Genomic DNA, 25,745 nt, shown 5'->3' on the forward strand with positions numbered 1-25,745 from the left:
GCAAAGGTAATTCACATTGTTAAAAATTACTTTCCCTTATTTTAATCTTTTCAATAATTTTGCTTCAGATTAATATTTTAATTAGTTTTGTGTTTTATTAATTCATATTTTAGTTTAAAATATTTACTTATTTAGTTCAATTTAAATAATTTTGACTAGAGACTGCAGATGCTGGAAATCTGGAGCTACACACAAAAATCTGGAGGAAGTTAGTGGGTCAGGCAGCATCTGTGGAGGGAAATGAACAGTCGACGTTTTGGGTCAAGACTCTTCATCAGGACTCCTGAATGAAGGATCTCGACCCGAAACGTCGACTGTCCATTCACTTCCACAGATGCTGCCTGACCTGCTGAGTTCCTCCAGCATTTTTTGTGTTGCTCTAAATAGTTTTGAAATGTTGGAGATACTTAAAAAATATTAAAATGATTTGTGGATTCAGAGTTGGCAAAGCTCTAACCCTACCTTTCAGACTGTGTCGAAGACATCTGCACTATGCTGCCTAGACACCAACCTAGCAGCTGGACTCCAAGGACATACATATGGTCCAGCTAAGCATACCGATATGGGTACCATGGGCAGTGATTCCTGAACAGCAGTCATAGTCCAGCACACGCTGGCCCTAAATAAGCTGAGTCCCTCAACTTTTGGCAACTGGTTAGCACTTCTGGAAAAAGGATGGAGCTAACTCTGACCAAGAACAGAAATTTTTCCTAAAGCAGAAAATTTTGAAGGTACACATGAGCCAGTTGATGGCTGAGTTCATTGAGCTGTATTAACCTGTAAGATATGGTTCACTGCTTTGTCGAATGTATTGGCGCCATCAGTTCCAGGAGACGCTGTGAGTCCAAGGACTTGTGGTAATTTGCTCACTTTCTTATGCTTCGCCTCAATGTACTGGGCCATGATTTTATTATACACTCCATCCTTCTGAGTGTGATGACACTCATCAATTATCAGCAGGGAAAACTCTGAATTCAGAAAAAAGAAAAGTTATTTCTTAAAGAAAATCCATAAATTTGAAAGTCACTCTAAATTTCACCTCTGTGTATGACCCTCTTCAAATTCAGTGAAGTTTTACTTTTCATGAACTCTCTAACATCAGTCGAAACAAAATCTGTGCAGAAACACCAGATCTGTTATTAACACAGTGAAACCAATCACATCACGAGAATTCAGAGGAATGTCAGGAATTTGTGTATGGAAAGTGTGTTCCAGAATCTGGCGGTATACCCATGAGAACCCTCAAGAAGATTGCTGAGACTCCCATTAATATTTCTTAGGGATCCCATGATAATAGCACATAGACCTAAAGACTAGAAGATAGCAACCATGAACAAATGGGACATTAAGTGCAGAATATAAGGTACAAGTGTATAAGGTAGTTAAACCAAGGTCAATAGTCAGAACGGCACACATAATGCTTTTAACGATCTTTCCACTACCCTGCATCCTAGAAATATGCATCTGTGGAGGCAAAAAGTGTAAGTCAATGTTTTGGGTCAAGACCTTGCATCAGGACTGAGAAGGAATTGGAAAGATGGCCAGTATACAGCAGTGTGCAGGGAGTTGGGACAGAGTTTGGTTGGTGATAGGTGGAACTAACTGGGGAGGAAATGATAGGTACATGGAACCAGGTTGGGGGGAGTTGGCAATGACTCATTTGTCTGTTATGCATATTATCAATGCCTTCCATTGTAAACCTGTTCAAAATTACCTCTTTCAACATATTACTAAATCCTGAATCCCTTAACAGAAAGAAAGAAATAGATAATACTATTTACCAATGCATCCTTTATATCCAAGCTAATCCAAACAAGTTATCCCATCTGTCTTATCTGAATTCTTCTTACAGGTACAACCATGTGGTCTACTTTCTCTTCAATGCAACACATTATGAACCCAGTGGCTTCTACTTTGGAGGGTACACAGCTGGAGGATTAAGCTGTACTACCTGTTAACTCTACGTGTTTTTCTTCTTCTGTGCTGATCAGTGCATTTTGCAGGATCTGTGCTGTGCAGATGATAACATCATTCATCCGTACGATATATGCAAATTGCTCCTTAAGCTCGGTGTCACCACTTATTGGAATCACATTATAATTAGGTGTTAGGAATGGTTTAAACTCATTTTCATAATGCTGATTCACCAAAGGTACCTGTAAAATAAATGTCCATCATTTTAGTTACCATACAGATATTTATATTTCAGTACCACTGATATAGTAAGAATTCCATAACCTGATCATAATGTGTGAACATTGACTTATTCAAACTTACTGAATTAATGCTTTCCCAATACTGCTCAACACTAGGGATTTTTTGGGAGCATCAGAAGGAAGAAAGAAATAGGAGCAGGAGTATGACATTAAGTCCATCAAATCAGCTCTGACAATCAATACGACTCTGCCTGAGATTCTATGTCAAATTCAACTTTCTTACCCTATCTAATATTCCTATTTTTTTTCTTTTGTACCCAAAAGTCTACTGAGCTTCCACAGAGAACTTCAAAGATGTACAATCTCTGAATGAAGATGTTTCTCCTAACCTCCTAGTCTTAAATATCTGAGCCTTACTTGGCTCTATGACCCCTACTTCTGGATTCTCCTGCAGGGGGAAAACTGTCACCAATCATCCAATCTGACAATGCTTCTAAGAATCCAATAAATTTCAGTTATATCTTATTCCTCCAAACATAAAAAGGTAAGCAAAAAATCCAAACGCCAAAGCTGGAAGCCTAAAATAAAATGAAGTGCTAGAAATGCTCGACAAGGCAGGCAGCATCTGTGGAGCAAAAAGCACAGGTAGCATTTCGATTCAAAGAATGATCATTGATCCAAAAATAAAACTCTTGTTTCCCTCTCCATAGATGCTGCCTGGTCTGCTGAGTATTTCCAGCTCTTTGTGAAAAAGCAGGCTTATTTAATTCAACTCTCATCACAAGAATCAATCTAATGGATTCACTGAAAGCACTTTGCTGCAAAGCTCAAGACTAAATTTCAGGAATAACATTTCATCTGGAATCATTGCCTGCAAGCAATGAAGAGATAATGAACTAATAGTCTCCACCGCTAACAGGGGAATTAACTCTTTCAATCCAAACAATGGTGTAATACAATACAAGGACAAAATAATTCCTTTGGAAGAGTTTTAGAGCAGGGTAAATTTGATCAGTTTAACCCAAGTACTTCATCACAGTAGTCTTAAGGAATATTGCATGACAGTAGATGTGGCCATCTGTCACAATCAGAAACTTCTGTGTTAAGTATCCTTCTTCACTTAGGTGGAATACTTTAGACCTGCAGACATTTTGGGAGTGCACAAAGAAATCCAATCCCACTGATCAAGCATATAAAAATTACTCAGGTGCTGCATGTTCTTAACTTGTGGTGAGAAATTTGAAACTTTAAAGAATATTAGAACATATTCGCTCAAGCACTATTTTTCTTTCAGAAACTTGGTAACAACATTTTGAGTAAGTCTTGTGACATCATTCACTGATGTGAATCAAAATAAGTTCTTCAAGGGTTAACCTTCACTTCTCCATTCCTGACAAGTAGCTGCTCTCAAGAAACAGACAGTAAAAACAAAAGACCCACTAACTGCTATAATCAAATGGCAAGAGGAGTTCAGCAGGTAACCTCAAACAGATACTTAAATATGCCATTGCAAATGCTGTTCCAAATAAACAAGAGGATCTGTCACACATTACACTAATCATATATTAATACAGTGAATGAAATGTGTGTTTTTTGTTTAAATTTGTTCATGTGATAAGGGCGTCATTGGCAAGGCTGATGCCTAAAGTTCATGCCCTTTTAATGTCACTCAGTGACATGCTAGGTCACTTCAGAGGGATATTAAAAGGCAATCATATTGATGGGTTTGGAATAACGTACATGTTAGACCAGGTAAGGCTGGCATATTTCCTTCCCTGAAGAGCAGCAGTGAACCAAACTGCTTTTTACAACAGCTGTAGTAAGTTCATAGTCACTACACTGGATCTCTTGATTTATTTAATTCTTTGAATTTAAGTTCCCCAGTGGCCATTGTGGGATTTGAACTCATGTCACCAGATCTATAGACTTTATATATATTTCATTAGATTGGTGCCTAGGACATTTCCAAAACGGAATATAAAAATTCTCATAGCAGTATTAGTGTAGAAGGTTGCTGTATATTACAGCAGGACATTGATAGGATGCAGACCTGGGCTGAGAAGTGGCAGATGGAGTTCAACCCGGAAAAATGTGAAGTAATACACTTTAGAAGATCGAATTTGAAGGCAGAATGCAAGGTTAATGGCAGGACTCTTAGCAGTGTGGAGGAACAGAGGGATCTTGGGGTCCACGTCCATAGATCCCTCAAGGTTGCTGCACAGGTCGATAGGGTTGTTAAGAAGGCGTATGGTGTGTTGGCCTTCATTAGTCGGGGTATTGAATTCAAGAGCTGCCAGGTAATGTTGCAGCTCTATAGAACTCTAGTTAGACCATATTTGGAGTATTGTGTTCAGTTCTGGTCACCTTATTATAGGAAGGATGTGGAAGCTTTAGAGAGGGTGCAGAGGAGATTTACCAGGATGCTGCCTAGATTGGAGAGCATGTCTTATGAGGATAGGTTGAGCGAGCTAGGGCTTTTCTCTTTGGAGAGAAGGAGGATGAGAGGTGACTTGATACAGGTCTACAAGATAATAAGAGGCATAGATCGAGTGGACAGTCAGAGACATTTTCCCAGGGCGAAAATGGCTAACATGAGGGGGCATAATTTTAAGGTGATTGGAGGAAGGTATGGGGGGGATGTCAGAGGTAAGTTTTTTTTTCACACAGAGAGTGGTGGGTGTGTGGAACGCACTGCCAGCAGAGGTTGTGGGGGCAGATACATTAGGGACATTTAAGAAACTCTTAGATAGCAACATGAATGATAGAGAAATGGGAGGGAAGGGTGAGATAGATCTTAGAGCAAGATAAGATGTCGGCACAACATTGTGGGCCGAAGAGCCTGTACTGTGCTGTAGTGTTCTATGTACTCCAGGTTCCCACATCACCAGGTTCAAGAACAGCTACTTCCCTTCAAACATACTGTTTTTGAACCAACTGCCACAATCCTAATCACTACAGTTTAGCAAAACTATGACCACTTTGGTCACTTTGCATTAAAATGGGCATTGTTTTTTTTGTTCTAATTGTGGTTTTTTTGTAAAAATTGTGTTTAATTCATGCTTAATTTATGTTTTTCTTGTGAATGCTGCTTATATGATGCTATGTGCCTGTGATGCTGCTGCAAGTAAGTTTTTCATTGCACTTGTGCACACACGTACTTGTGCATTTGACCATAAACTCGACTTTGACTTTGGTTCTCCAGTTTTTCCATGTAACCACAATCCCTTATTCCTGGAGGCTTTCCAGTAAACCCCTTCAGTGCCATTGTTTTTTTCTCTCTAACATAGGCAGCCAAAACTTGTTGCCAGCAGCTTGCACTCGTCATTCATCACTGGCAAACGTGTCAAATACAGTCCAAAGCAAAAAAGCAGCAGGTGCTGGAAATCCAAAGTAATAACAGAAAATGCTGAAAATACTCAGCAGGTCAGGCAGCATCTTTGGCAAGAGAATTAACATTTCAGGTCGATCATCTTTCTCTTGAACACTAACTGCTTTACTTTAAGTTGGATCTGCTGATGTCAACTGCTGATGTCAACTGCTGGTAAGTCCCATCTCAATGAAAAGTCATGTGATCCTGAGTGATGTCAGGGCCATGCATGATGTTCTGCTATCACATGAGTGGCTGAAAATAGCAACAGCTGTAAAACAGCTGAAAAGAATTACTGCAGACCCTGACGTTCAGACAATTCTAAAATTATTAAAAATTGTTCAGGCAATTAAAAGATGTTAAATCTTACTATTTTTAAAACATTATTTTAAAGCATTTTTGTATAATTGAAAGTATTTAAGTTTTAAATATGTATATTAACTTATTCTCACACTTCTCCAATGCAACAGGTCAACTCAATTCAAATGAATGAGTTTACTGCTCCTGCATCAGGTCTAACATGGTCAACTTCCTCTGGGCAACTGCTGGGGAACTGGAGCAAGTTCATGCTCTGTCACCGTGTGAAGTCCAACACCAAAGGAAGTGGGGGAAGAGAGTGGTGTTGTCTTGGACCTCATGTGAACTAACAGGGCGGAGTTATTGGAGGCCTTAAAGAGCCTTAAGGTGGATAAATCCCCATGGTCTGACCTAGTGTATTCTTGGACCTTGTGGGAAACTAGAGAAGAAATTGTGGAGGCCCTTTCAGAGATTTTTGCTTTATCTCTGGCCACAGGTGAGGTTCCATTGGACTGGAGAGTGGCTAACATTGTACCATTGTTTATAAAGGGTAGCAAAAACAAGCCAGGAAACTACAGGCCGGTGAGTCTGACATTGGTGGTGGGTAAATTGTTGGAGGGGATTCTGAGGGACAGGAGTTACCAACATTTGGAGAGACAGGGTCTGATTTGGGACAGTCAGCAAGGTTTTGTGCGTGGGAAGTCGTGTCTGACAAATCTCTTGGAGTTCTTCGAGGAGGTCGACAAGAGGGTAGATGAGGGTAGGGCAGTGGATGTTGCCTATATGGACTTTAGCAAGGCCTTTGACAAGGTGTCTCATGGCAGGCTGGTCTGGAAGGTTAGATCACATGGGATTCAGGGGGACATAGTTGATTGGAATCATAGTTGGCTCAGTGGTAGGAAGCAGAGGGTGATGGTCGAGGGATATTTCTCAGACTGGAGGCCTGTGTCTAGTGGTGTGCCACAGCGGTCAGTGCTGGGATCTTTGTTGTATGTAATTTATATAAACCATTTGGATGTGAATGTACAAGGCATGGTTAGTAAGTGTGCAGATGATAATAAAATAGCTGGTGTTGTTGGTGGTGTAGAAGGTCATGAAAACTTGATCAGCTAGGTATGTGGGCTGAGGATTGGCAAATGGCTTTCAATCCAGATAAATGTGAGGTATCGCATTTTGGGAGATCAAACCAGGATGGCACATACAGTGAATGGTGGGGCCCTTGGGAGTGTTATGGAACAGAGGGACCTAGGAGTGCAAGTGCATTGTTCGCTGAAAGCAGCATCACAGATAGATAGGATGGTGAAGAAGGCGTTTGGCACGCTGTCCATCAGTCAGGTCATTGAGTATAGGAGTTGGTAAGTTATGTTGTAGTTATATAAGACATTGGTGAGGCCACACTTGGAGTATTGTGTACAGTTTTGGTCACCCTGTTATGGGAAAGATATTATTAAACTAGAAAGAGTGCTGAAAAGATTCACTAGGATGTTGCCTGGACTTGGGGGCCTGAGTTAGAAGGAGAGGTTGCATAGACTAGGACTTTATTCCCTGGAACCTAGGAGATTGAGGGGTGACCTGATAGAGGTATACAAGATCATGAGGGGCATAGACAGGGTGAAATCACGTGGTCTTTTTCCCAGGGAGGGGGAGCTAAAAACAAGAGGGCATAAGTTTAAGATCAGAGGCAAGAGATTTAAAAGGGACATCAGGGGCAGCTCCTTCACACAAAGGGTGGTGCATATTTGGAGTGAGCTGCCAGAAATAGTGGTTGAGGCAGGCACATTAGCAACATTTAAAAGCCATCTAGATAAGTACATGGATAGGAGAGGTTTCGTGGGCTATGGGCCAAACACAGGCAGATGGGACTAGCTCTCTGGGCAACACAGTCAGCATGGACGAGTTGGGCTGAAGGGCCTGATTCCATGCTGTATCCATGTGACCAAAGCACAGATGAGAAAGCGCTCGTGAAGCTCATTCAGTAAATTTGGGAATTCTATTTTCCAAGCTCGGTGACACTTACGTTGAAAGCTGCTGGTTGTTCCACGTCGAACAGCCATTGTCCACCAGCACGTTCTAGCTCAGGAAGTTCCTTGGCCAGTCAATAATGCTGCTCTAAATAATACTGACTCAATAACCCCTGGCTTACAACATTAAAATGGTGACAGTATATTTTACCTTATTTACAAGAACAGCTACTTTGCCTCCACTTCTTGTGCCCAAATGATATCTGGTAACAAACACAGCTGCCCGGGTCTTGCCTCCACCAGTCGGTAGCCATATGATGATATTTTTTCCCTCGAGAGCAGGCTGCACAACCTCCCACTGATAATCTCGCAATTCAATTTCCATTGTGTATCTGCAACAAGACGGAAAGAAATTAACCCCCCCATCATATTGAATACAAAGTAGCCTGTGGATTTAGCTTAGGGTTGATATAATCGAATCTTCAACACTTTGCCACTAAAATAATCTGCTTTTTCTTGTCACTTTCATGTGCCTTAAAAGGTGTGGTTTGTCTCATTAGTTAAATGCTTCGAATCTAGAGGAAACAAGGGCGTGAACGTTGACGTCAAGATCAACAGGATGCCAGATTTGACAGAATTGAAGTGCGAGGAGATTATGAAAGAGCTGGAGCATCTATAACGTGGCCTGTAAGGTGATGGAGGTGTTTAGGAGATAGGAAAGTAAGCAATTAGAGAGAGTCACCTTAATGATAGAAATTATGGATCAAACATAATGCTGAAAGCTGCATCGTAAAGACCCGAGGAATAATTCTGAATCTCCATTGGCATTACTTGTATTCCGTCAGAAGAAATATTATGCCTTTTAGCTCTGCTTGTATTAGCAACACATCTTTATTCTTGAAGCATTGCATCAGATTTTCATGAAATGAAGTAAACAGAAATGAAAGTTGGGTGGTTTCCACAACAGCTAACGCACATTGACAGCTCCACATCTAAATAGCAAGTTGGAAATCTACCCAATTTTGTTTGTGGAAAGTGCTTTGATATAAACATCCCATGATTATCACAAATATATTAACTTGGTGCATTTCATTGTTTCCCGTGGCATTTAGCAAAATGAAATTTAACATTATTATAATTCAAATCACAATTCAATCAAAGAATCTCACCCACTCTCTCAGTGCTAACACCATTTTATAAATAAAATACTCAACTAACCTGTAAGCCCTTCTGGTTCTTCTCCGGAGCAGCTAAGGAAATAGCAGCATCTGATGCTGCTTTGGCTTTTAAACAGAACACGTAAGTTTTGTTTTATTTGCTTCAGGAATAGAAACTGAAACTAAATGTGTTACTCATTCAAACCTGCATCAAGGGCCCTTAAAAGGGGTATAGTGACTGCCAATAGAAACTAAATGTTCAACAGTTCACTTTTGTTAATGATACTTGAATGAAACAAACCCCTCACTTTTGCCACAAATAACAAAAGGACAATAATTTGTCCTGTACCAATGGATTGACAGGATACTGATCAAAAATTAAAATTGCAGGCCAACTTACTCAACTTAGTCAGCAGAGGAAAAGCTTCCAGCATAGATTCTGTTTTCTTTTGCGCCATATATTTATATAAATGCATTAATCCTTTTTCTAAAAAAATATAGGAAATGTATTTTTTTAGATAAGGATCAGAATGTATAATGGGGTTGAGACGTGAGAAATTCACAGATAAAAATTTACCAAATACATCAGATACAATACGTTTGCTCAGGAGATTTAAATCAATGACTATCTCATTGGCACGTTTGTTTCTACTTTGCTGCTGGCCAAAAGAGAGAGAGAGGGAGAGAATTTGGTGGTGATTTCAACACAGGCAGGCTTCCTACTTGGAATTAGGTTTCGAGCTAGTCAAGTGATTTTTCACAATCATTGTTTGAGTTGCTATGCATGGGATCATCAACTGACATCAGGAGGATCCCTACTAAGCTTATGATTCAAGATGTGGCTTCGCTGCATTGCATGCTCCTGTGTTGCTGTGAAATCACACAAATTCACAGCATGGGAACCTCTCTTATCCATGCCTGGGCAAAATAGGCCAGATTAATCTTACTTCCCAGCTCTATATCCAGGCAAGTGGGAAATGGAGGATGCATCCCCATCCCCCTCATCTGGTTACACCCATCACCTACCTATCTCTGTCTCACTTCTATATACCTGCCATCTTCCCTCTGCACTCTCAGTCCTGATGCAGGGTCTCAACCCAAAACGTTGACAGTTTCTTTCTGCTCAACCCACTGAGTTCCTCCAGCAGTTTGTTTTTTTTTGCTCTAGATTCAAGCATCTGCAGTCTCTTGTGTCTCTATTTTACCACTCCACTCCACTGTGAAATGCTGGCTTTGAAGAAGTTTTCCTCCTCTCTTCAACAGTCTGTGATTCCCTCCTTCATTGTTCCCCCTCTGTGGTTTCTACTGCTCTTTGACAATGTTCATCATCATCACCCCTCCTCAGTCCACATATCACCTACTGGCCCCTGCCTCACCACTCCCCCTCTCCATTCTCAGTCTTGATGCAGGGCCTCAAGCCGAAATGTTGATATTTCCTTCCTCCCACCCACCCCCTGACAGAATCTGCTCAACCCACTGAGTTTGCTTTTTGTTCCACATTCCAGCATTGGAAGCCTCTTGTGTCTCCCTGTCAGGTAACTCGCTCTCCATGTGCACCAGAATTGGCCAGTTCTGCTACAGGTCATCCACCTGTAACGGTTGACTCAGATTTTCTCTCTCCACTGGCATAGCCCAACCTGCTGGGCTTTTCCCTACAGCTCCACATTTCACAACATTTTCACGTTGCTTTATTTTTCCCTCTCTAATTTCCCTCAGTAACCTATCAACCAGACGATTTCATCCACAGCTTATCACCGCAACAAATCTGACCTCTGTCCATCAAAAGATATTCCCTTCCTCCTATCTGTCCCTCCCCTACCCTCTCTGCAACTTCAAACTAACTCATTCCACACTTTTCCAGTTCTGATGAAGGGTTGATCTGAAACATTAACTCTATATTTCTCTCTCCACAAATGCTGCTGAGTGTTTCCAACGTTTTATGTTTTATTTCAGATTTTCAGCATCTGAAGATTTTTTTATTTTCATGTATCAGAGATGCTGTGATCGTAACCATCTTCAAGATAGGAAGCAAGTCCAGCTGTGATAACTACAGAGGGGTCCCCTGCTGTGTGCACCACTGCAAATGTTATCACCAGGGTCCTTCTGACTAACCTCACCCCTGACCCCTTCAGTGGACGAAGAGTTGCTCCCCAAATCCCTGTGTGGGTTCCCTCCATCTGGAGGCACAGTGAACATAATCTTCATTGCACAAAAACACCAAGAAAAATACAAGGAACACCAATACCACTCACGCTACCTTGCCTTCCACTTCATTAAAGCCTTTGACTCCATTGATCACAAAGTACCATGGAACACCATGCTCAAATTTGTTTGCCCACAGAAATTAATCTCCATTTTATGATTGCTCCATAGTGACATGGAGACCTGGAGATTACTTCCTATCACCCGTAATGACAATTTTGATATCAGCAAATATAATTGTGGCCCTACATTTAAGTCCAAATCATCACAAAATACAAGAAGCATAACATTAAGCCTGTGAAGCACTACTGTAGAGTCCTCCAACCATTAAAAGTCCTGTCAATCACTATCCTATGCTTTCTGCAACCGAGTCAATTCTTAATCCCTCTTGCCACTTTCCCTTGATTCCTAAGAGCTTGTACTTTCTGTATAATCTGCACAATATGCAAAAAAATGCATATTTTAAGAAAGGACCCAAACTCTATTTCAAAATAGACATGGTATAAATTATTTTCAAGACAATGCACAAGTCTTTGAGGTGAGTTGGACACATAATAGGTGTCGCACGTGAAAATATCCATAGCAGGTTAACAATAGTGATAGCCATTTCTGATGGATTCTTCTGAATTTATTGAGCAACTGGAAGGTTAATAAAAATTCTTACAATTCCAACAATATCATAATCTACCCAGAGAAGTGATTGATCACAGTGCATATTGATAGACAATTATATGCTGTGGTCATCAAAGGGTCACATTGATTGCTCATTTTTTATAGAAGGAAGGACCTACTATGTGCAAAAATACTTCCGTCCTTATAAAGTGAGGTTTCCTCTAACCATTAGCAATGGCACAGGGGAATTTTGCTGCAGTGAAATGTGTACATGTGATTATACAATTAAAATTAAATGTCCTGCAGACAAATGTTACATAATGCTATTTTATGAAAAATGTTGGCAAATCTCTGGAATTCTCCACCCAGAGGTTTGTGGAGGCTGGGTCATTGGGGATATTTAAAGCAGGTAACTTTTTGAAAGATCATGGAACAGAGCAATCTGTCACAGAAGTTGAAGGGTGAGGCAAATCAGCCATGATCATATTGACTGGCAGGGCAGGCTAGAAAGGCCAAGTGGCCTATTTCTGCTCCCATTTCCTTATGTTCTTATGCCATTAAACTTTGCATTTGGGTGTCAAGAGATCCCCATTTTACAGCCGGTGAATTTGTAGCCATCGACAGATCCCTTGTATTGAAGATCACATCCAGCAGGATATTGGGATAGCTGTGTCTGTGCAAATAAGGTAGCAGATGAAAACACAATGAAGCTGCATTCAAGGATATGTATCAGACATGCTCAATAACCTGCCAACGGCACATGAAATGTTTAAGGTGGTTCGGAAGAGTAAGATCAAGGCACTAATAAAGTTCGCAAAGAGAAAGCAAGCTGGCAAAGGGACCGAAATTAAAGTAGGGGAATTCATTATTTGGATACCTGACATTCAGGGTTATACTAACAATGAAGTTAGGACTGCCAATGGCCAGGTAGAAATAATACTTAGCGAAAATCATGAGTAGCAGGAGTCTGTACAATCCTTTCTTCATGATATGCTGCATCATAGCTTTTTGTACAACGTACTTAAATGTGTCTCTATCAGGGAGCCTTAGAGGTTAAGGGGGTCTTGCTGGCATGCTGCGAGGCTAGGAGAACAAGGATTTAAAAGAGCTTTTGAGAAATTAACAGCAGCTTTTGTGGTATTAAGGAATCAGGCTTTGGAATGCTTAAGTAGTGATGCTTTACTGGACTGTTAGATTGCAGGGTCAGGTGGACTGAAGATAATTTGCAAGCTATGGGAGTGAATAAAGCTTTGTTAATATTAAGAATGTCAGATTATATCTTTATTGGAATGTTTAAAGAGTGATGTTTAGATTAGGATTTCTACATAGCTAGAATGGTTGTTAATTTCAATATCTATGCGATGAGCCAGAAAGAATGAAAGCTTGCAAAGATTATACACAAAGAGAAAGGATTGTGAGGCATTGCATGTATTTGTGTTGATCCAATGATTAGGCAAAGAGCAGGGTGGGAGTATGAATATACCTACTGTACAAGTTGAGCTGGAGATTCAATTTGGGTGCATGACTATAGAAATAGGAGCTACTGTCAGGGTAAATAATTTAATATTGGAGGTGGAGGACAATAAATTTCAGAGAGTTCAAGCCCAAAAGCCATAACAAAAATGGTGTCTATACCACACCTTTAAAAGTAAAACATTCCACAATATTTGGCAGAAATATTATCGAAAATTTAGCACCAAACCATACAAGAGATTAGTGCAAATGACCAAAGCACAAATCCACCTAATCAGCATGTATTAAAATGTTCACTCCATCAATTAATACATTTGTCCATTTATAGCTAATACTGCAGCTATTCATTAGATGTCCAATACTTCTCACATTTAACAAGAGGCAGACATTGGATTATCAGAATTTAATTGATTATTAGGTTACCAAAATTTATCACTCTTTTGCAGGTGTACACTTTCATTACTTTTTTGACGATGCAGCAATTTTTAAATGTTATCTTTATTATAATTTATCATTCTTTTCATTTGTTGACAGGATGTGGACATCATTGGCAATGCCCCAGAACTGAGAGCAGTTAAAAAGTCAACTGCTGGCAGGCGTGGAGCCTCACACAGACAGAAGGATGGCAGGCTCCCTCCCCAAAGGACATTAGTGAACCAAATGCATTTTTATAACTAATTAGCAGCTTTGTGGTCACTTTTCCCAAGTCTGGCTTTAATTCCAGGGATTCAGGTAGGTTTTTCTGCTTCAAGAACATCGTTATCCTCAATGATGGAGGGTATCCGGCGCCTGTGCTAAGGACAAAGCTGAAGGGTTTGCAACCACGTGCAACGAGAAGTACCAAGTGGATAGGAAGTAGGAAATGATCAAACCTTCTATCAGCTCCTCAAAGAAGTCACGACAAAAGGCAATTTAGATGTTAAAGTTTAACAATGAGAATGGCCTGTATTGGACCAAAGCCTTCCACTCATTTTAGCAGGTTCAGAAGACAAAAAAAAATCTTTCATTGTAATGAAGCCCATAAACTTGGTTGCAAAACACTTAAAAATTTTACATCCTTCAAGATTTAATAATTAATTTGACCCTTTCAAGTTTTTCCTTTGTTTTCTACAAATTCCCACCAAAGTCAACGAATCATTTGTTTTAGGTTAATCTCAATGATAAACAGAGACATTGGTGTTTTAATTTTCTATTTTTGAATCATCAAAGCAGTTCCCTGCAACTGCCACTCTCTTTTATATATTTCCAATTAATGTTCATTGTAAATTTTTGTGCAGTTAATGACTGTTTATAGACATGATCACTTGTGCAGTTACCTTTACTGTTATCCAGTTTAAAAAAGCACATTGCAGGAGTAACACACCAGTAAGACTGAAACAAAATGTGCACTGTACCACTCAAATCTCCCATGTGCTCTGCATTTAGCTTTGTACAACAAAGCATTTTTCCCCCAGTGTATGAAATAAAAATTATAATTCTGAGTGTATTTACTGCTGTATTTATTTACATGAGCAAAATGTTACAGCAAACGTACAAAATGCAACTCAGTTTAAAAAAATTACAAAAACTGAAAGTAGTCAGGCATCTTCGCAACATGCCCTCATTGTTTACTGACAGGCAACGCTGAAGTCACAGACTCCACAGAGTGAAAAGTGAGAAGCTCACTGTGGTATGCATTTTGGTGAAAGGATCTGCTTTGTACAAGTTCCATCATCGATTTAAATAAGCCACAATTGCAACCCGGTGATTATTTCTGTGATGCACGTCATCTTTGTGAATGCCATGTGAATTAATATCCAGGCTGAGCATTTAATGTCTCAATTACTTGTGTACATTTGACAGTAGGAACTGCATGCAGTGAGATGGAAACTTCAACAGTTAAACACTGGGACCCTCTGGATCTTTGTAAAGAAAACAATGCATTGTGGTACCAATGGCCAGCCCATGCAACTACCAGAATGGCATCAAACAAATTTCAGTGATCCCATTACTGAACAGACTGAATTACAGATCAGTAGTTTATTCTACTATCTTCACAGTCTGTCAGATCTGAAGTCCAAACTTTCATCCATCTCAATCACAAATGTTTTCACTTATCCAAAAGCCCCATTTCTTTGATCTTGAAGTAGAAAAATTTCTCCAGCATGTTGGCACATTTGCAGTACTCGCTTTCAGGAGGGTTATATTCACGACAATTTGTGATGATACGTTGAACATCAGCAATAAATAACTTCTTGGAAACATAGTAACGATTCTTCAGCCGGTCACTCATACTTTTTAAGTCTGAAGCAACAACAAAAAAACAACACAGGATTCTTTAGCCATTGGAAGGAGCTTCTTTTCAAATTATTTCAAAACAGAGGGAATAAGAAAATCAAACAATGGTAAATAATTGGATTTACCATCACGGCACCGGCCCAATAGGCCAAATGGCCATCTTTAGTGCCATAATTATTCTACGATACCCCTCAAAGTTTGCATCTTAAGCAAGATGGCAGTTTACAATGTTAAATAACATTAATCTGTGTTGAATTCACTAATCTACATGACAGGTCCAAACTTACATTTTTAGAGACCGTTAGTTTGCCTTTATGATTTAGTAAAGACTAGGGAATGTGATTATAGATCCCACAATAGTAACTGCATGAAAATGAAACCCAAGTAAAATTCTCTCTTTATAAAAGTAATGGATGAGGCTAATCAAAAGATATGGCGTCCATTACCTTGTTTCAAATTCAATTAACTGGTGTAAAATGTAAAATGTTCTTAAGCACATATAATTACTATTTTTGAGCCTCTCAGTAATAAATCAGCTTTACCCAGCTGATTAAAGTTGGGTTATATGAGAATCCACTTCAAATGCTGATGAACATTAGTACAGAAAGTAACAGCACTTAATATTAATCTGATCAAATAGTTAATTAAAAAGTAAATAGCACTGTATGCTAGGTGAATTATCTAAATACTTCCATTCTCCTTTACAACAAAGGTGAGTAAGCTAAAATGAACATGTGCAGTTACAGAAACATACCAATTGGGAATCGAATAATTTCGTAGTAATCTGGAGCTTCAGACTTCTTCACTGGTTCCATGAAAGGCCAGGCACTAGGATGGCTCTGTTGAAAAAAGTTGAGGTACACAAGGTAATTGATATGAGAATTAACTAAGGGCAGTCTAAGTAACAAGTTCCGCTTCGATTTATAGAGTCAGAGGGATAAAACAGGCCCTTCAATCCACTGATCCATGCTTAACATCAACCAACCATTTTACATCAAGTCCTTTTTTATTCTCCCCACATTATCAACAACTTACCTCAGATGCTACCACTCACCTACACACTAGGGGCAACTTACAGTGGCCAACAAACCTACCAACCCACACATCTTTGGAATATGGGAGGAAACCAGAGCACCCGGAGGAAGCCCACACAATCACAGCAAGGATGTGCAAGCTCCATGCAGACAGCACCAGAGGTCAGGAATGAGCCTGGGTCTCTGGCAGTGAGAGGCAGTAACTTCAGTAGTTGCACCACTGTGATGCCCAAGTTCACCCAATTCTAAATCAAGTTGTATAATTCAAATCTTTTGGCACAGAAATGACTATTCAACATCAGAAGCCTAGAAATCAACCTAGACCTGTTGCTTTTAATGCAAGAAAATTCTTTAACCATGTTGGAGGTACATCCTTAGCATATTGTTTTCATAACCTTTATTTGTGCCAGTAGATTTTTCAAAGAATTGTGCAGCTGATCTGGATCCTTCAATTCTTTTCTGGAATACAAATACAGCAGAAGTTAATTAGAACGTACATTATCATAGATTGAATTTCCACAGTCGTTACCCGAAAGGTGTATAATTGACTGACTGACAGAATGTTGATACCAGCATGAAAAATCATGTTTATTAAATATATTGGTGTAAAGAATAAAAAACATGTTTTGTTTGCCATATATATTCAGCATTCATTTAATCAACTTTAAAATGCTGGTTGACTGAACAAATAACCTTTTTTATAGCTGATTTCATAAAACACCACTGCAATAATGCATAGATCATATATTTAAGATACTAAATGAGTACAAAAGCAAAAGAAACCTCCTTTCACAAAGGAAAGTCATACATTTGTATGGCTCCTGCTTTCAGAAGTCAATGAACTCAATACAAGTACTTTAGAAAGCAGGAAAACAACCCGTTAACAGTAATTCTTTGGGATCCAGTTCTTCATTCATGGAGCTAAGCATTAAGCTGATTCATGCTGTACCCCAAAGACATGCTGGTAGGTTACCTGTCTACTGCAAATTAGGTTAATGGTAAAAAGAATTAAAGGGGAATTGATAGGCATATGTGAGAAAGAGCTAGTTGAAAGAGTACAAGAAAGTAAGGAAAGGTGAATGGGACTTATGGGATTGCTCCCTTTGGAGCCAGCACAGATCCAACGGGCTAAATGACCTCTTTCTGTGTCGAGATAAATTAATGACTGTGCATTGAACCCTGCTCTGGAAATTCGGTTCCATTGAAAACAATGCACGTCTCTGGAAAAAAACTGAAAGTGCTACAATGCAGCTGGGGCTGTTTCCACAGAAAGTAGATTTGTAATTACTTGGAATTAATATATTCATAGGTACAATTGTAGCTCCCTCTTAACTACGTTTCTTCTTAAACTCATTAGAAAATACCTGTTAAATATTCAAATTTAAAACAAATGCTTAAAAATATTAATATTAGTTTATGAGATTTAGAAATAGATAAGACCACATAAATCCAGTCCTTCGTTAATGAATGCTCCTCCATCAGAAGCAGGACTAATCAATGTCCAGAGAGTGCTAGACCCCATTCTCAACACTTGCAATGAAGAAGTGGCATTATAACAGGGCCCGGGTGACATACAGAAATGCTGACCGATGGCAAGTATCAATTACCACTTTTAAGTGCTGGGTAATGATCATTCCTAAGAGAAAGCCTTGCCATTTCTTTGACCTACAACACCATCTACAAGCCCCCAGCCATCAACATATTCTGAGCCCAAAAATAAATTGAACTAATCAAATTCAACATTATGGTTGTAAAAAGCAACAGCTCTCCAGTATCTATAAAACTTAAGTGAGGAATGTGATGGAATTCTCTTTAGTCACCTGGATAGTTATAGTTTAAAAACTCAAAATCACAGGTCAGGCCTGTGATTCATCTACTTATCACCAGTGCAGTGTGGCTGCAGTGTAAGTGATATCCTCCCATGAACTTCAAAACAATGTCTCTGAACTGAATCAACTGGTAACAATGCCAAGAAGATAGGGGCAACAATATTGCGAACAGCATTACCTCCAAGCCACACAATGTTGACTTGAATGTTCGTCTCTATTCTTTTATTGTTGTTGTGAGAATTTCCTAACTACCACGATTATGAGAGCACCATTAGCACAAGGGTTCTAGTGCCTTATTGTCTGTCTGCCTGCACTTTCTCTGTAACTGTAACACTTTATTCTGCATTCAGTTTCAATTACAGAGAAAGTACAAGTTGTTTTTCCCTTGTACTTCCTCAATGCACCGTTGTAATGAAACGATCTGTAAGGACAGCATGCAAACAGGTTTTTCACTGTACCTCAGTACATGTGACAATAATAAACCAATTTATCAATTTTGTTGTCATTGCTCACATCCAGCAATCAGGTTTTTTTAAGATTCAAATTCTGAAATACTTTGCATTTTCCCCTAATTTCAACACAGCAGCATTTCTGCTTAATTTATATTGATATTAAAAAAAAACCCTTTGACAAATTGTTCTTACCCTTTATCTTTGCCACTAGGTTTCCATCCAGTTTCCTCTGTTGGAGGGAAAGGATAATTATTGCACAATTCTGATTAACAATTTAAAACAGAATTCTTTTCTGTATCAGTATATACTAAACAACCTAACAGAGATGCTAAATCAATAGAGAAATTCAACAGCTGATTTGCACCAATGAAAAATATAGCGTGAAAAAATTCAAACATTACTTATGTATTAGGGATTATTTTAATGTTACAAGGAGCACCTATTGGCAGCTTAGTTATTAGAAAGTAGGATTAAAGTGTAAAATGTAGCCGATCCACACTGATGCTCATGGTGAGCAAAACACAAAAAACTGAACTAAAAACAGAAAATACCAGAAATACTCTGCAGGCAGCGATCATCTTCTCAGGTCAATGACCCTTCATCAGAACTTGATACTCATGGTATACTGTCACACATTGTTTTATAACAGGAACTTTGAACCACTCATTTGAAATGAATATGTGGTAAGACAGCTAAAAGACTAGACACTGGAAGCCAGTACTTATTTAAAAAAATTAGTTACAACATTTCCTCTGAAGACTAGCTTTGAAACATTTTTTTAAAACCAAAAGTGATGAAAGTCAATTTATTACATCTAGTCACATTGACAGTTCAAACAATGCTCACAGGAATCTCTCAAAACCCAGGTACAATGTCATTTACAGATGTGCTACAAACATCAATATTATAATTCCACGCAAATTTGGCACCAAACTCCGAGACCTGGGACTCAACACCTCCCTCTGAACTGGATTCTTGACTTTCTGACCAACAGACCACAATCAGTGAGGATAGGCAGCAATACCTCCAGCACGATTATTCTCAACACTGGTGCCCCACTAGGCTGCGTCCTCAGCCCTTTACTCTACTCCCTATATACTCATGACTGCGTGCCCAGATTCTGCTCTGACTCGATCTACAAGTTTGCAGATGATACCACTGCAGGAGGCCGTATCTCAAATAATGATGAGTCACAGTACAGGAAGGAGATAGAGAGCTTAGTGGAATGGTGTCATGACAACAACCTTTCCCTCAACAAAACAAAAGAGCTGGTCATTGACTTCAGGAAAGGGGGCGGTGTACATGCACCTGTCTACATCAACGGTACTGACATCGAGAGGTTGAGAGCTTCAAGTTCCTAAGAGTGAACATCACCAATAGCCTGTCCTGGTCCAATCACATAGACGTCACGGCCAAGAAAGCTCACCAGCATCTCTACTTCCTCAGGAGGCTAAAGAAATTCTGTATGTCCCCTTTGACACTCACCAACTTTTATGCACCACAGAAAGCACCCTATCTGGATGCATCACGGATTGGTATGGCAACTGCTCTGCCCAGGACCGCAAGAAACTGCAGAGAGTTGTGGACACAGCCCAGCACGTCACAGACACCAGCCTCCCCTCCATGGACTGTGTCTTTACCTCTCGCTGCCTTGGTGTAGCAGTCAGCATACTCAAAGACCCCACACACCAGGGCCATTCTCTCTTCTCTCCTCTCCCATCAGACAGAAGATACAGGAGCCTGAGGGCACATACCACCAGGCTCAAGGACAGCTTCTATCCCACTATGATAAGACTATTGAATGGTTCCCTTATACGATGAGATGGACTCTTGAACTCAATCTACCTTGTTGTGACCTTGCACCTTATTGTCTACCTGCACTGCACTTCCTCTGTAGCCATGTCACTTTACTCTGTACTGTTATTGTTTTTACCTGTACTACCTCAATGCAGTGTACTAACTCAATGTAACTGCACTGTGTAATGAATTGACCTGTACGATCAGTGTGCAAGACAAGTTTTTCACTGTAGCTCGGTAAAAGTGACAATAATAAACCAATACCAATCACCTGCAAGTACCGTGAAAGTATCCTGACTGGTTGCGTCATGGTCTAGTACAGGAACGTAAACTGCTGCAGAGAGAGTGACTCAGCCCAATATATCATGGGCACATCCCTCCCCACCACTGAAAGCATCTCCATGAGGCATTGCCTCAAGGCAGCAACATCTATCAACAAAGATCCCTACCATCTGGGCCATGCCATCTTCTCACAGATACCATTGGGCAGGAGGTACAGAAGCCTGAAGTCCCACACCATCAAGTTCAAGAACAGCTACTTCCCTTCAACCATTCAGTTCTTGAACCACCCTGCACAACCTTAATTACTACCTCAGTACAGCAACAACTGTGACTATTTTGCACTACAATGGGCTTTGCTTTTTGTTCTAATTGTGTTCTTTCTTGTATAATTTATGTTGATGTTTTTTTGTGAATATTGTATCTCTGATGATATGTGCCCGCGACGCTGCTGCAAGTTTTTCATTACACCTACGTATACATGTACTTGTGCGTATGACAATAAACTCAACTTCAGACTTTATTAATCTACTACATTATAGTGGGTGCTGATGTACAAAGGGACCTAGGTGTTCTTGTACAGCAGTCACTGAAAGCAAACAAGCAGATGCAGCTGGCAGTTATGAAAGCAAGGAGCGTGTTGCCGTTCATTGCAATAAGTTTCAAGCACAGGAGCAAAGGTGGCTTGTTACAATTAAGCAGTGCCTTGGTGAAACCACATCTGGAGTATTGTGTGCAGTGTTAGTCTCCTTACCAAAGGATATACCTGCCAGAGGGAATGCAGCAACAGCACACCATTTTGATTCCTGTGATGCCAGGATCAATGAGGAGAGATTGGGTCAACTAGGCCTGTATTCACTAGAGTATAGATAAATGAGAGGGGATCTCATTGAAATATACAAAATTCTTACAGTGCTAAACAGACTGGATATGGGGAAGATGTTTCCCCCAGGCTGGAGGGGGTCTAGAACAAAGGATCACATGTGCAAGATATAGGCTACGACATCTAAGACTGAAATGAGGAGCAATTCTTCACTTAGAGTGTTCAATGTGTTGAATTTTCTATCATAGAAGCTAAGTCACCAAATATATTTAAGGAAGTAGATATAGTTCTAGACACAAAAGGCAATTAAGGGGCATGGCGAGAGAGAGAGCAGGAAAATAGCATCGAGACCAGGGATCAGCCATTATTGTACTGAATTGTGCAGCAAGCTTAAAGGGTGGAATGGCCTTTGCTTGCTCCTACTTTGTTTCTATGTAATCTTTCTTCTTTTGTTTCACTTTTGATATTTCAGAACTACACATTTATAGATTTTAAACTTAAATTGCCCAAAACTTCCAGAGAGTGGAGCATGCTGCAGACCTGAAAGAAAGCTCCTAGGAAGATATAGTGAACTCTGATGAGAATTTTTTTCCTTTTCCCATTGTTAGGCCTCAATTCAATGAGAATCCAGCCCTCAGCAAGTGTGACATGATCAGGCTGGCTGATCAGCCCACCACGTTAAAGAATGCACAATTTTTAATTAACCATTTAAACCATAATAATAGTGTTAAATAAAGAGGAACAACTGCACACAAGTTGAACCCAAAGTAAATATATATTATTTTTTAATGTCAAAAATTAAATGCTTAGCAATTTTCCACGATTGCAAATGATGAAAACAACACTGGAGAAAAAAATTTCATCAGCAATAAAAGTTGGTAGTCTTGTAATTGCCACAAGTCACCTATAGGTCAGGTCCGCTTCAAAGCCTGCACACCACCACCAGGGATACTCAGCTGAAAGCATTGGTAGATTGGCAATTGTCTATTTGTAGCCCACACATTTCTGAGAACTCTGTGCAAAAGAAGATTTTTATAGGGATATCTGAAATAAAGGAGCTGGGTTTAGAAGAATTTTTTTGATGCATCAGTGTAATTAATGTTATTTAAATGAAGTGGCTCAAACAGACATGGTTACTTAAAGAAGCTGCAGCAACATGGTGTGATTGATTTGTGGAAAACATTTAATTTGACTCCTCAGTTTTGTACTGGTTTCTACTTTCTAGCAAGCTAGCACTTTTTTTCTAATTTGTGCACAAATAATTCTGGAGTGGGGGCAGGAGAGTGGCCAGGTGCACTGCATTGTGCCTGCTGATCCAAGGCCATTGTCATCATTCCAGCTCATGGGCGAGGAGTGAGGGTGAGATGGGTCAAGAGCAAGGAGCGAGGGCAGAAAGTAAGGAGGTGGCAGTGGGTGTGCATCTGTGTCTCAGCCGACTGTGTGCACACAATGAGTGCATACATGCAGACAGATACCTACAAACTTGCCCACCCATGTGTTGCATCAGTTACAAGAGTGAACTTTTGGCTCAGTGCCAAGGAGACCCAAGACAACTGGAAACCAGTCTGGTCCCTAAAGAACAGCAGCATCAGAAACACTGCCAGAAGAAAATCAATACTGGGTCTCTAGGACTTCAGAACAATAGCTCTGACAATCCAACGAGTCAGCACCCCACCCCTGGAAAGGGTAAAGTACCTGAAGGCCAACATCCAACAGAAATCTGTGACTAACGAACAGCTGGTGGAAGGAAAAAGCATTGGAGGTCCTCAGCAACTTGCTGACAATGCACTGTCAGGATGCACTTTGCTGGGAACCAAGAATTCATCAAGGACACAGAGACAATCAGCAGGAAGGAACCATGCCACCATTCCTCCTTCCACCATGCTTCCATTCTTGATGTTAGCACTCTTTATGTGCCCATTCAACACTAGGATATCCAGTCTATGCTCAGCACCACCCTTAACCAGTTGAAAAGGACATACGGTAAAATGAAAAAGAACAAGGGTTCAGGAGTTGACAATATCCCTGCTGAAGTTCTGGCAGAGAGTACTTCAGGCACAAACAAGTTTACAACTTGATCTTCATGAATGAGCAGGACATGCCTGGTTACCTCAGGTACCATAATGTTGATCATCCAAGAAAGGAGACAAATTTGATCGCAGTAACTACAAAGGGTTCTCCCACCTGTCTTCTGCAGGGAAAGTCACCACCATTGTCCTCATCGACTGCTTCCTCCCTGCAGCCAAGGAGCTGCAGCTCCAAATTAAAGTGCTGATTTTGTCCATCAATAAGCAAAATGGACAAACAAAATGAAGGGAGCAGTGTCAAGTAGTATAAAGGTCTTTTTTTGACTTCACAAACACCTTTGATTCATTCTATCAATCAAGAGGAACTGTTAATTGAGTAACTTTCCCAAATTTAGGTGCCTGAGAAACTCATTGCCATTTCCATCTGCTAATCTATAGGACCAGGGAAACATTTCAACCTATATTACCTCTGATTGAGAATCAGATCAGTCCAACTTCAGTCACTGATTTACAGCAGGCAGATGATATAAGCTCAGATGCCAAGCTTCAAGACCACATCTACTCCTTCACTGAAGCATATATCAGATTGGTTTAAAATCCACACAAAAAAAAAGGGCTTTTACTAATCGGCCTTGCTGAACAACACCAGACCCTTACAATAAGTGTCCATAGCTAGACCCAGAAATTGTGGATTGCTTCCATAACACAGGACCCAACTCTCAATGAAGGCAGTCAATAATGAAATTCATCTTCATTTTCAGCACACCAGCACTGCCTTCAGACATTAAAGGAAAAGAGTGCTTGACGATCAAGAACTCAAGGCTGGCATACTGTTCATGGTCTGAGACAGCAGTATTTCCTGCCCTTCTGTATACTTCTGAGACGTCTTCATAAAATTCTCCAGAGCAATTGAGAGGATAAGTAAACCAACGTCAATGTTCTCTTGCAGGCTAACATGCCCGAGCACCAACACCCTAATAAAACGTGGTGATTAGTTGGCTCCGATGAGCAGACCACATCATTCTCCCACCTGACCCCAGATTCCGGAAAGAGATATTCATCTTCAAGCTCCGTCACAGGCAACAGATTACCAGATGAATGGAGGAAAGGATTCAAGTGTGTTTTCAAAGCCGCTGAAAAAGTTCAACATCATTCTGACTCCCTTGCACATGACCACTTTAAGTGGATCAAAATTTGCAATGGCATTGAGAACCTAGACTCCTTTTGTCAGGAGCAGCTAGAAACCCACCAAACACAGGAAGGCATAAATGTAATTCAAATGCACATGTCACTCATACATTTTTATTTCCATCTCTCTTTTCAGGTAAAGCAGCCAGCATAATACTAAACATGGAAAATGTTTGTACTTGGTCTCAAAAGGGTAGAAATTTCACTCAGGGTAGAGAATTTTTGGAATTCTTTTCCCTGGAGGGCTGTGAAGGCACAGTTATTGAGTTCAATCAAAACAAAAGTTGATATGAAGGCATATGAACAATGCAGGAAAATGGCGCTGAGGAGATGAGATGATCTTGATGACCAGCATAGCATGCTCCAAGCATCAGATGGCTTATTCCTGCTGCTATTTCTTGTATTGTTTTTAAAACTTTCCAATATTACTCAATGATTGGCTAAATAGAACATACATTTTTACATGGTATTTACCGTATACTTCTGGTGTAAATATTAACCATAGCTATTACATTCTCACGTTCAATGTACCTTCAGCATTTCTATGTATTCTGTATTCACTCTTCTGAAATGGAACACTTACGAATTCCAGGTATACTCTCTATGGGTATCTGCCGAACTCCTTCCTTGAAGCAGGTGAGGCCTGGGTAAACCTTCCGGATCTGCGCTTGTTTTCTCTCGATCAGCTTCTTTATGATCTGAAAAGGAAGTAAAAATGTATTACTTCAATTAGAATAGACAGTAGATATGTAGTACTAGTTCATTTTTGAACAACTGATTCACCTTTGCTAAAATAGTAAGTGTTCTCCACCTT

At 40.0% G+C, this 25,745-nt stretch overlaps 2 protein-coding genes across 2 annotated transcripts in view; both read right to left on the reverse strand.

The window, feature by feature from the left end:
- Window positions 1–9,090, reverse strand: part of dhx58 (DEXH (Asp-Glu-X-His) box polypeptide 58) — a 29,977-nt gene extending 20,887 nt beyond the window's left edge. Inside the window, exons 1-4 of the mRNA XM_052038526.1 lie at window positions 9,000–9,090; window positions 7,993–8,173; window positions 1,952–2,156; window positions 778–968 (exon numbers count right to left, since the gene is read on the reverse strand). Of these exons, the coding sequence (XP_051894486.1) occupies window positions 778–968; window positions 1,952–2,156; window positions 7,993–8,166 (570 nt within the window). The 5' untranslated portion in view covers window positions 8,167–8,173; window positions 9,000–9,090. The remainder of the gene's footprint in view (window positions 1–777; window positions 969–1,951; window positions 2,157–7,992; window positions 8,174–8,999) is intronic.
- Window positions 9,091–14,707: 5,617 nt separating this feature from the next.
- Window positions 14,708–25,745, reverse strand: part of kat2a (K(lysine) acetyltransferase 2A) — a 36,797-nt gene continuing 25,759 nt past the window's right edge. The window contains exons 14-18 of the mRNA XM_052038595.1: window positions 25,515–25,629; window positions 19,010–19,046; window positions 16,932–16,995; window positions 16,257–16,341; window positions 14,708–15,508 (exon numbers count right to left, since the gene is read on the reverse strand). Coding sequence (XP_051894555.1) covers window positions 15,315–15,508; window positions 16,257–16,341; window positions 16,932–16,995; window positions 19,010–19,046; window positions 25,515–25,629 — 495 coding nt within the window. The 3' untranslated portion in view covers window positions 14,708–15,314. The remainder of the gene's footprint in view (window positions 15,509–16,256; window positions 16,342–16,931; window positions 16,996–19,009; window positions 19,047–25,514; window positions 25,630–25,745) is intronic.

This window comes from Pristis pectinata, chromosome 25, assembly GCF_009764475.1.
Source record: "Pristis pectinata isolate sPriPec2 chromosome 25, sPriPec2.1.pri, whole genome shotgun sequence".
In the NCBI taxonomy this organism is placed as follows: Eukaryota; Metazoa; Chordata; class Chondrichthyes; order Rhinopristiformes; family Pristidae; genus Pristis; species Pristis pectinata.